Genomic DNA, 13,123 nt, shown 5'->3' with positions numbered 1-13,123 from the left:
TATAATTATAGTTTATCTACAACATTTTTCTTTAGGATTTGTTATTTATTATTTAGAAATTAATATTCAAGTGATAAAAGTGTTGTATGTGTATCTGCCGACATAATAAATTCAGTGTGATTTTTTATGAATGACAATAGTTTTATAATATGGCGACTACTTATATATTTATAACAAATATTACTCTCGTGTGTAATTCATACATTGTTTTCGTATTTAATCTAATACACTTCTGACGGTTTTTTAATGAACAAATGGTGGCTTAACTATTGCGGAATGTAACTGTACAAGACACCTACTGGTAGTATTCGAGTACTTCCGCTCTTAATATTATGGCGTATATCGATGGATCATCTAGTTAAAAAAAAAAAAAAAAAAAAAAAATACTTGCGTATAAACTAGGTGAATTAGTTTTATATTTATTTAAAAGTAGAGTAAATTGTATTTATAATTTGTTTAGTTGTTATGTTATATTATATTTGATAAACTTTTTATTGATAAAATATTGTGAGTAGGTTTTTATAGAGATTTATTTGAACATAAAAATTGATTGATTCTGGTTAGGTATGTGCCTTGTAGATGGTTTTAGAGTTTTATAGACTTAATAACATGTGATAAATTTGCATCTTTAGAATTGGGTTGGAGATAAATTTCTTTTGTATTACATTTTTTGTTAGTATCCAATAAAATTCAATTATGTGATTAGCAATTTCATTTTATAGTGTACTTATTAACTTAATGTGTATAAGTTGTAACGGCGGTACTAATTACCTGTGATGTGTTGAGTGAATCAGTCATGGTATTCATCTCTCTCATTTTTTAAATTAGACATTTGATAAAGTTGTAAAAAAGCTTTGGTTTTAATAATTTCAAAACAAGAATATTTATAAATAATATAAATTAACTTTATTTGGGTTTTGTTTTACAGCTTATAATTTAAATAAATAAATATAATATGTATAAATATGTAATGAATAATATAACAGAATTATTTTTATTCTGCGTTATAAATTAAATCGGAATTTTTGCCAAGATATACATTTGTATTAAGTTTTTATCAATAACCGGTTTTGGTTTTGGTTTCGGGCACAGCTAGCGTATTCTTCAACGGTTTTGAGCCTGTGGGCGCATACCTGACTGGTTCAACTTCAATAGTGTCTACTTTGATAGTTTCTACATCGTCTGTCGATACCGATGGTACGAACACCGCTTGTTGGACATCAGATTTCTGTACGTATGCGTTGAATCCGTTTGTCGGATCAGCTGTGTAGTCTACGGTTCTCCTTGTACCATCGGGTTCGATTAGACTGTATTGTCCTTTGACGACGTCTCCTTGGCGGGTTTCCTGTTGGCTCTTAGAATCGCCGGTTATCTGATCCTGTACCTGGTATGCAAATGTATATGATGGATCGGGCTGAAATTGAGCTGGTACGACTTGTACGACTTTGGTGACTGGTACAGCTGGTGCGACAAGTTTAGCGGGGGCTACGGCAACGGGAACGGTTTTGGCGGGTGTTACGATTTTGGCTGGGGCAGTGGCGACAACTTTGGCCGGAGCAGTGGCGACGACTTTGGCTGCCGGTGCTGCGTATGCCGTGTACGCCACTAACGGCGCTGATTGGTAGAATGGTTGTAGATAAGCCCAAGGCACGGGTCCATGTGACGTGAACGAAGATGCTACATAGGTCGCGGGTACATCGGTTATGACAACTTCGGCAGCTGAAACCATAGCGGCTACTAAAGGCAGAATGATGAATACCTGAAACATTTTTGAGTAGTATTATATTTATTTTTTCCCGTCAATCAGAATTGACTTTATTTGAACGTAAAATAATCGATTTATTCGTTTGCTTGCTAATTGTATGTTTCACTTACCTTCATTTTGAAGAAGTTTTGAGTCTGTGAATTGAATACTTCTTGTACTGGTAATAGTAGTACTGTTTTGAGCGATTGATTGTGATATGATTCAATCTTGATCGATTCCCATTTATATATTGTTTAAAAGGCCCTCGTACCCCACCAATTTTAAGGACATCTCGTACGTGTAGACAAATATAATTCATATCGATGAGCATGATAATATTCAATTCTGGTGCCGTGATTAGAATTAAATTATATTCATGTCTCAAATGACCATGATGCATCTTCATAGTTTGGATTTTGCAATGAAATAGATCATTAAGTGAATTTTGTTTTCGAGCCAAATGTACAAATAGAAATTGACCCTTTTATGTACTCGGCCAAAATATATGAGTTATATTGTCATATAATTATTTATCTTATTTACATTATTATATTTTAAAGTTAATTGATAAAAAAACCAATCATTTAGATATATGAAAATATTATCAAATTAAAGATATTTTTTAATAAATATGTATTTGGTTAATAACAAAATATTTTCAATATATTTTCATGATAATTATATTGGCAAGCTTAAATTAATTGTTTATCGTGGAGTAATTTCTGAATATTAGAACGCGTACGTGAAAGATGGCCCGACACGCATTTACCGAGGACGTTTTTATGGCGCATATTGCATACCTGATATGAGTTTAGGCCGCGGATTAATGTATTTGTATTTTTCTAAATGGGAAGTTAAAAAACGTAAAATAATATTTTGTAGGCTCCTTGTGTATAAGAATATTATTTATAAGACTATATCATTGAGAATAATAGAAACATTTACAATTTAGAATACAAATATACTATTTAAAAATCACAAAACAATAATAATAATAATATGATCTTGAACAAAAAATATTAACATCCCATTGACATGAACATTGAGCAGTTTATATCCACTCATATACAAAGTAAATATACAATTGGTATATTTTTATAGTATTCCTTAACCCTCATCCCCACAAAGAAAAATTATTTGACTTAATTTATTTTATATTTTATTATCACTTGTTTTATTTTATGATGCAATTAAAAAATTTAGTTAATGCATCTTGTAATACATAATTGAAGTAAATATATATTTTTAATTAAATATTATTTCTAAATAATAAATATTTTACTTTTTTTTTTTTTTAAAGAAATTTATAATTATAATTAAATTAAGTTAAAATTAAATATGTAATAGAATTTTTAAACACTAATTTTACTTAAATCATTTTGTTTTGGAATATTTTTAAAATTGCAGACTTTAAAAATAGCTTATTTTATTATTATTGGTTTCCCATTTCTCATTTGACTAAAGTACAGTAATCATTTGGAATTTGACCAAATTATTCAATTAATCTATATATTAAAATTACCAAGATTGGCAAAAACGTGTAATTTACTGTTATGCAGTTTTTCAGGTATTCGTAATTTTACCGTAACATATAATTTTATATTAATTATACCTGTATTTTAAATATTTTAATCAAAACATTTAAAACTAGTTTCGTTTAAAAATGTTTTAAATATTAAAGTACTGCTAATAGTTTAAACATTTTTTTTAGATAATTAATTTTTAGTGCTTAGTTTTGTTCGTAAAACTAAAATAAAATAATCACATAATATTCATAATTATTTAATTTTACAAAGCTTTGTTTTCATTTAATTTATATTTACAATTATTTTTAAAAATATAATAATTATTCCATTTAAAAATTATCTGTAATCCGCCAATTTGTGGTAGAAGTCTTTCTCTATACTCTAAGCTGCGATATATGTATTATGATTTTTCAATTTTAATATTTGTTAACAAAGTGTTTGATTCTAATATTTTTTATTAATATTTTATGTTAACAATTTATTTTAAATTTTATAAAATATATACAGTCGAGCATGGGTTTAACTCAAAATCGTCGATATCTCGAACTTTTTCCCTACCGAAAAATGCAAAAAAATTATGTTACTCAATTATGTAATCAAATATTTTCATGAATAACTTAAAGTTTCAATTTTAGTGATAAAATTATAAAACGTTGATATTTTCCCATGTATGTACATTTATTATTTGTACTGAATCTTCCATTATTCCCACGATTCCACAAGTACAGATATATTATAACGAATCAAGACGATTTATTGAAACAATCCTGCAGAGGTTAATGATGAACTTCTTGAAACTTTAAATAAAATTTAATGAAATAATTTTTTTTATACATTTTTAAAATTATACTATATAATATATTTATACATACAAAAATATAATAAATATAAAGTAAATAATAGTACTGTTTTAAATAAAAAATGAATTTGAAATTTTGTTTTTGAGTTTTTGGATTATTCGAATTCTTTAGTTACTCGAACTTTTGTGTCGGTCTTTTCAACTTCAAATTAAACAAGTCTGACTGTTTATTTTATCGATTGATAGTATATTACTAAGTGTACATATGTGTTGAATGCAGTTTTGTTTTGATTTGATATTAGGATTTCATTCCATTGTATTTAGTTTGAAAAAAGTTGAACTACTTTTTAAATATATGTATTAAAATGAAATTGTTTTAAATATTCATTATATACTATATAATATATTAAATTCTTATAAAGTTATTATTGTGATACTTGAACAATTCAGAAATGTGTATCATGTATTTTTCCCTTAAAAACCGCCAACTATTATTAAAAACAATAAAAAAATAATAATTTATTAATGAACACGACGGGAATAGTATATAATTGTATTATAGACTGTAATAGTATTACAATGTGTGTATTTTTATTTGCATTTTATTACTATACAGTAAACAATATAAATTATACATTCATTTAAAATTTATTTCTATCTATTCATTGAATTAAAAATACAGTCACGTAATACCTACTATCAGTTCTTTCAACGTTAAATATATTACTATATACTTCTATAACTTTGTAGTTTAAATAATTTATTATTCATTATATAGGTACTTCATATTTTTTAAATATCATATTAAAGTACGCCTAAGCTTTAATTTGTGTTTTTTTCCGTATAATTATAAAATTTAATTAACAAATTAAATTATTAAGTTATTATAATAATTCAATTTCTCTTTCACCATCACATAATTTTTACGTACCTATATTATATTTTTTCTAAATTTATCTTTATAAATCATCTGATATAATCATATTATACAATATTTTTCACGTTTATTATAAAATAATTCTAATAATTTATTACTATTATTTTAATATATTTCATTACAATTGGTACCATGTATGTATATAATTAATTTTTTGATGATATTGATTTAGAAATTATCAAAAAATATTAATTATATGACATAAAAAGAAGAAAGTATTTAATAAGTAGGTATATATTTTATGGTATAAGTACTAAGTTATGTTAAATATACATAATATCGAGAGAAGTAATCATAATATGATATAGTATTTGTTATAATTAGAGCTAGAATTTTGATGACTTGATATTTTTTTCCTTAGGTGCTATACAGTTTTCACCAACATCAAATTTATTTCGTTGTGTAACAATTTACAATGTGTAATTTTTATTTTGCATTTTTTGTGTTAAATTTTTTCTATTGCATTTTTAAGGTCATTTTTTATAAATATTACGTTAATATTTTTATTTAAAATAATTTTTGTTTATTTTAAACTTTTTAAATGTGTTGTATAGGTTATCTCAATTACCTACTCCAGTCCATTGATATTGAAAAAGTAATATAATTAATTATCAATTCAAATTTGAATTAATTTGTATAATTTACTTCGTAAAACAAATTTTTACCTATTTTATGTAATATAAAATGAATAAATAATAATTAATAATTAATAATAATTATTATTATTTCAAAATTAAATTTTTTTCGTTCAACTAAGTACATTTTTTGGTCATTTTTAAGTTCTTTTTTTTAGGGTTTTTAGATCATTTTTGCATTGTTTTTTTAGTGCTTGGTGTATTTTTAGGTCATTAAAATCCTAGCTCTAGTTATAACTTGTAAGCAAAAACTATGTAAATTATAATATAGATTTATTGTCAATATCCATAACCTATAATATTATAGGTATATATTAAATTCACACTAAAGTTTTCACAAATATAAGGTTATCAACATATATATGATACCATTCATTAATTTTCTTATTAAATTACAAAAATACTTAAAAATATATTTAAATATAAAATAAATGTAACTAATACTGAATTACGTAAGATTACACTCAAATGTGTTTCATGTACGTATATTATTGTTTGAGAACACTATATAATATTTGTACAATATATACGATTCTTTCGATGATATTTATTTTAAATATTTTTATTAATTATAATAATATTAAGAAGAAAATATTAAAAATATTAAAATAAGATTAATGTATTTATTGTAGTTATTTTATATTAAAATATTTAATTCTTTTGTATGGTTTCCATTATTCCACCACCATATCTTATTTAGCTGATAGTTTCACCATAGGATTGCTGCGCAGGATTGTTGTCAATTTCCATTTTTATTGGTCACTTTATTGATTGGTGTTTCCGAATTTTTTACCTTCTTGTAATATTTTTTCAATTCAGTTTCTGTTGCATTTAACTCTGTCTTAACAACTATCGGTTTAAAAGTTCTGGTTGTATTGTCTGGTCCGTTATTCTGTGATTCAAATTTATCTGTTTTTCGTTTGTTGTTCGCATCTTGTAATTTAGAATTTGGCTCTATTTTGTGCTCGAACACTTTATCTGTTTCCTCTGATTTTGATAAATGATAGCTAGCCGATCTGCCATCGTCAGTTATTCTCGGTACATTATGTTGGTCATTTAAACCGTCAACATGACCGTTGATTATTTTGTAGCCGTAACTGTACCCTCGCGATGCCGGTCGACCATCGACATGCGTTGTAGAGTAAAACTTAGCAGTTGCAGTAGGTGAATAATTATTGCGATCATATGTAAGTCGATTTTTGATTTCCTGGTCGTTTGAATTTAATATTGTTTCCGGGTTACGTAGTTGCACACGTTCGTCTCGAGTCGGTAAATATTGTGCCGATTCGTATATCGGTGTATGTTGGTTTTCACTCTTAGGTACAAAGTATTGTATTGGTGCTTGGATTGCTTGATTTATTAAAGGTATTTTTCCCGTGTTTATTACTAATGGTATTACTTGATACTGCTGTTCAACGGGCACTGGATAATGAAGTGATTCGTACGATATTTCGGACGAGGCTGGTAGTAAGATGATGGGGTTTAAGGATTTGGTACTATAGTTGGGTGGAACTTGACAAGCATGTTTCGCGAGCATAGAGAATAAGGAAGAGATAAAAAAAATCCAAATCTGTTAAAAGATAAAATTAAATTAATTAAATAAAAAACGTTTTGTTTGCTTTAAAAAACATATAACTATTTTTTACTATATTGATAATTTCGTAAATATATTATTTTAATGATAAAATGTATTCCACTTTTAATACTTCTTATAGATTTATTATTAAATGCGTTAGAACTATATGCTTTTAAGTAAAATGGAATGCTCGTGTATTCAATATAAAACAGAGTAGGTGCAAGAAAATAAATGTATAATGCATTTTTACCGACGATTTATTTGTAACGTCCTTGAAAACAATTTAAGTGAAGTGTCGTTTGTGGTTGATTTAACAAAATGAAATTGATAAAAAATTACCAATTGGAAACGGCCAAACTTGTGATTAATGGTAATCAGATTGTATTGAAATATCTTGTTTGATATATTATTATTTTTATTTTTTTTTGCACAATACTGGTGTATAAAAACAGACGTGAAATCGAGTAATTGCATATTTCGCCACTGTTTCTTAGGAATTTAATACATAGTTTAATCAATAACAAGTCTCCAAGACCGCGTGTCTAGAATTTATAAGTTGTTCGGACAGTGTCTGTTGTCAATTAATAATAAGTTAACGTACTTGCGTTGACCTATGGTATATATTATGTTATAAATCCATGTACATATTTTATAATATGTATAAATAAATATATCTTTAAATATATTATATTGTGTACCTATGTGTTCTTGTAATTCTGTACTATCTACTGCAGTAGATGGTTTAGGTTTTTAAAATTGAGATTAATATATATTGAATATCAACTTAGTTTTAAATAATAAAAACTATAGCAGAGCCCTTGTTTTCATGAAACTAATTAAAAGTTATATATTTAATATACTTAAAAATATACAGTAGTTTATTTCATATCATATATGCATATAATTTTTTGTTGTTTTAAGTCTACAGCTGTAAATTTAAGATAATTTCGGTGATTTTTCCGTCCAACTGTTTAACATAGTAATTAATTACTAATCTAGTAGATTATATTGATTTTAATACACATTGCAGATACGATAAGCTGCTTACTATTCTAATCTAAATTATGTTTTGTACAATTTAATATTATAAATTAATTTTTCCATTATTTTTGTTAATGATTTTAAATAGCAATGTTTAGTATAAAAAATTAATTTATAGTTAATTTTCACATTAAAAATACCTTATGATTATCTTACGTTGTAAATTTAATTTAAATATTATCTTGTAAATCTTACTTAAAATTCAGTTGAAAAATAAAAATAAAAACCATACTTTTTTTGTTAAATTTAGAAGGATCTATATGAAAATGCAGAATATGGATTATTAATTTATTTTCTACCAATATTTATTCTTAAATTTCATGTTAAATTTTCCTAAACATTTTATTTAAAAATTAATTAAACGTTAAAATTTCTCATATAAATATAGTCATTAGACATTATTGATTTTATAGTTTAAATAATTGTAAATTTTTCATAATTTGTTTATCCTATAAATTCGTAGTTGATATTATTTCATCAAGCATGTTGTATGTAGAAAGAATCATTGATTTTTGTTTTCATAAATTGTATTATATAGTTTGATTGATGTAGAGGAAGTAACGGTTTTGTAGTTTTTCCCTTTTAAAATGAAGTTTTATGAAGAAAAAAAGTAAGTATTTACTAAAAAAAAAAACACGATTCATGGTACTAGAATTATATTTAGTATCCAAGAATTTGTGATATGCTATTACTATTTTATATATATTACCTACATCATTTGTATTATGTTGTTAGTCAGAATCGTAAAATTTTTAAATTAATATAAAAGTTTATTTTATTTTGAAAAACTATTTGTTACATAAAAATGGATAAAACAATTATTTTTCATGAGATAAGTTTTATTTATTCTTAATTATAATTTGTGATCAAAATATACCTTTGTCTCTGCATGTTTTCATTTTAATATATTTTAGTATAACTTTATTAAATTACAGCTACTCAAAAAAATTAATTAAACAATATAATTTTAAGCTAGAAAAAAATTTGGATTCAGTTACACGAATAAATAAAATTATTATTCAGAACATTCCATATGAAGTATAATAATAGTTTTTACCATTTTCGCGTAACTTTTTATTCTATTTTAATTAAAAATTAAAATAGAATAATAATTAAATCATTAATTTTTCGTGGGGTATTTGTGAACTAATTTTTGTAGGAATTTCGATAAAATCATATAATATTCGAATAATTTTAGTTGATAAATTTCCTTTGGCTATAGTATATTGTAATATTATTATTAACTGCTAAAATAATAAAACATGTATTTAACTTAAACTTACCCAGGGTTCCATCATGATCCAAGTAATTCTTAAAAATCTTGTTAAAGAAACATTTCTTTGCATCTACGAAAATAAATACTTTTTATGTGTGTCTGCATGTATGTAAGTATCAATGTATGTGTGTATGTTTGAGTTTAATGGTTTATATAGTGTGTATTTTATACCAGAGTTCGATACTCAAATATTCGAGAAATGTTGAGAGCTCAATTATATATTTCTTTTAGAGTTATATGCTTCAGAAGGGGTTTCCGTATCAAATTAGCAGAACGATTCGTATTATATTTTATAAAAATTTTACCGTTAACCCATAATTTATAAACATTTAATTGAAACTGTATTGATAAAATGAATTTCATAAAATGAATATTTTTAATGAATATCCTTTTTTTTTTTAATCTTAGTATAAGAATTAAAAGAATAAAATTACATTCTTGAAAGAATAAAAATAATTAGGGATATAAATAATAATAAGGACATTTTTTCTTGGTTTATTTAATAAATGCAAATTTATAGATAGTACATTAATTAGTGAAATAATTTGTTAATCAATTAAGGTACATTTAAAAATATTATATTTGACAATATTAGTATTTTATCATATCATAATTATATATTATAATATATAGACAACATATTGATTTTTAAATTTATTTTCAAAACCAATATGTTTGTATTTATGAATTTTTTTTCTTATTTAATGTATTATATTGGTATGTCCTTAATTGTCCGTAAAAAATGTCACTTTTTATATGATTCAATTTTTATTTGCTTTGTTATTTAATACTCAACGTATAGTGATGTTTAGAACTTAAAAAATTAAAGTTTAACTTTGATTTTTATTTTATTTTTAAAATGTTAATCATAATATTCATAACATTTCACATTTATTTGTTCATACTAAGAACGAAGACTCTGTTTGCATGTAGCTATTTTCTCAAGTCGTTGTTATGTTTGTTTTTGATGAAGGTCAGTAAATAATCTGTATACTATGTTTGAAGTTATATTGTTTAACAGTAGAAAAATATATTAGTTATTGGTACAGTCTCAATCGAGATAACCAACATAGAATTTCTGCGGGGAAAGTACTGCTTTCTCACTTTAATAACCACTAGTGAGAATATTTTTCCCTAAGAATTATTTATTGTGAAGGCAACCAAAACTTTCAACGAAGATTGCGTATTTAAAAGTTCATAGTAAGTCCGTCAGTATCACCAAAATACGTGAAATTTTGTCTGGCTGCTGGCCGATTAAGAATAGTCGCTACGATTAAATTATGTTGTTGGTATTTTGTCAAGAGTCTCGTGACATGACACTTATATAGCCTTTATGAGCTTCTTATTTGGGAAATAATTTTTGAAATATGTTCTACAGTAGTAACTGAGGTTCACTCCAACATACAAAAAAATGCACACATAATATGTATCATTTTATTATTGTGTTATTTATACACAATTTGACTTCTTTATATAATTATTATGGAATTATATAGATAAAGAGTAGATAATTTATTGGCAAAGTCTTAGAAATTAAAATTTTATATTTTCCCCTTTTATTTTCTTTTTTTTCATAACTCGCTTCAAAGTATTTCTTTTATTTTTGTATATTATTTGACGTTAAAAATTAGAACTTATAAATTCTTTATATTTTTATGCGTTTTTAGCGGTAAATAGATTTTTAAAACAAAGATAATTGGTATTATTACAATTTTATTTAGGTATTTTTTTAATATAAGTATCTAAAATAACAATAACTTATTTTTAGAAAACTATGAAATTAAATAAAAAATTAATGCAGATTACAACTCTTTTAAAATCTATGGTTAAAAATATTATCTTGTTATTGAGTATTAACCTTAATGTATATCATATATTTATAATAGTCAATAGTTATATTACCGATCCAAACATGTTTTATACTATACTTTTATACGGCGTTCATCATATGCAATATAATTTCATTGTAATAATCTAAAATTGTTTATGATAAGAAAACTCCTTTTAATTATTTAATACAATTTAATTTGCTTTATTTAAGTATCATATTTACTTTCATTTGAAATTTATTTTTTGTATTTTTCTGTATAAAATATTATTATTTGCATCATAAATATGATGAATAATATTATATTTGATGTATAAATATACAACTTTACCAATCAAATTATCATTATTCGTTATTCATACCTATAATTTTTGCTCAAATATAATAAATATGAATATTTTTTTTATATAGCTTAAATTTACCAATTTTATATTATTTACACTTTTAATTTATTATAATTATTGGTATATTTTAAATAGTCAGGCGTTTTACTGGTATAAAATATACAATTATTTAGTTGCATTTATATTGCATACAATAAACGCCGTTTTTAAAAATAATCTTACAGCTTTTTATATATATTTTTTAAATATTTAATTTCTTATGGTAGAAAATAAACATAGGAAATGTAAAATATTTCTTGCTAACTACTTGGTGGGCTATAACTCTTATCAAATTTAAATGAGGAGTCATTATAGAAAATCTGAATACTCTTTTTTATGTGATACGAACTAATACTATAAAAATATATAAAATACTATATAAACTAAGAACAAAAATTATATAAATACATAAAATTTAAGTTATTTTAGACTGAAATTAAAATATATAAAAACCATATACTTTATAAGGTTAGTAAGCTCTAAAATTCCTATCGGGTATTGCTCGACCAAGTCATAAGCTAATATGGTTAATAATATTTTAACTATTTTATATAAATAGACATAAAACCTTTTTTAATAATACAATTTCTAGTATATAATTTTTTTTCACATTAAAAACACAAAAGCAGCTTATTATAAAGTATTTATCATTATTATTATAATATAGAGTTACACGTATATATTAGAAGTATTTATTAATTTTTTTTTTCACTTAAAGGCAGTTGTACTAAGAGTGTTTTATTTATTTATTATTTATTTATTGCGTTTTGTAGGAAGATTTTTTTCATTATTTAATAATTGTCTTGTTAATAAAATAAACGTTAATAATAAGATAACATAAACGGATGATGTTAATCAAATATCAATAATTATTTTACTTCTACTCCGGTTATCCGGCTAAGTAAATATATGTGTATTAATGTTTATCATTGAAAATACTGAACGTGACTATCTTTAAAAATAATATTAAACACGTATGTATATTGTAAATAATATGATATTAGCTTTACGTGAAATATTGAAGTATTTCGTCAAGTATTAACGTATAAATAATTTTAATCTTGTGTAATAATTATTAATAAGTTATATATAATATTGATATTTTACTGGACTTTGTCGGTAGATAACTGTAATTCGTTTAAAATATTTAGATTTCTTTGATCAAAAGAAATCAATAACTATTTAGTTGTTATTTTTCCAACGTTCTTATGATATGTATTTATGTTGATGATTATTTTTCTTTTAGTGCTAAAAAGCTTAAAAGTTAAATTTAGGTTCTTTATAAGATGTTCATACTTTTCTGAAAATTATTGAAAATATTTAGTTATTTGAAGTTCTAATTTTGATAAAATTAAATATTTGAACGAAAAATAATAAT

The 13,123-nt window shown here is 23.9% G+C and overlaps 3 protein-coding genes across 4 annotated transcripts in view; 1 reads left to right on the top strand and 2 right to left on the bottom strand.

The window, feature by feature from the left end:
* Nucleotides 1–13,123, top strand: part of LOC112597705 (neurobeachin-like protein 1) — a 109,791-nt gene that overhangs the window by 31,363 nt on the left and 65,305 nt on the right. The window lies entirely within an intron of this gene.
* Nucleotides 988–1,994, bottom strand: LOC112597715 (cuticle protein 21-like). The gene is made up of 2 exons (XM_025343883.1): nucleotides 1,876–1,994; nucleotides 988–1,759 (listed from the first exon to the last, which is right to left on the bottom strand). The coding sequence occupies exons 1-2, from the start codon at nucleotides 1,879–1,881 to the stop codon at nucleotides 1,058–1,060; spliced, it is 708 nt and encodes a 235-aa protein (XP_025199668.1). The 5' UTR covers nucleotides 1,882–1,994; the 3' UTR covers nucleotides 988–1,057.
* Nucleotides 6,282–9,688, bottom strand: LOC112597707. The gene is made up of 2 exons (XM_025343877.1): nucleotides 9,542–9,688; nucleotides 6,282–7,211 (listed from the first exon to the last, which is right to left on the bottom strand). The coding sequence occupies exons 1-2, from the start codon at nucleotides 9,602–9,604 to the stop codon at nucleotides 6,381–6,383; spliced, it is 894 nt and encodes a 297-aa protein (XP_025199662.1). The 5' UTR covers nucleotides 9,605–9,688; the 3' UTR covers nucleotides 6,282–6,380.

This window comes from Melanaphis sacchari, unplaced genomic scaffold, assembly GCF_002803265.2.
Source record: "Melanaphis sacchari strain LSU unplaced genomic scaffold, SCAv2.0 Contig43_pilon_pilon, whole genome shotgun sequence".
Lineage (NCBI taxonomy): Eukaryota > Metazoa > Arthropoda > Insecta > Hemiptera > Aphididae > Melanaphis > Melanaphis sacchari.
Note: the sequence above shows the minus strand (reverse complement) of the source record. Positions and strands in the feature narration are given on the sequence as shown.

Bases quoted from the DNA above. Each gene is read 5' to 3' on its own strand.
- LOC112597707 (XM_025343877.1), bottom strand. From the start codon at position 9,604: ATGCAAAGAAATGTTTCTTTAACAAGATTTTTAAGAATTACTTGGATC. The intron at 7,212-9,541 runs GTAAGTTTAAGT...ATCTTTTAACAG, and splicing joins GGATCATGATGGAACCCTGG to ATTTGGATTTTTTTTATCTC.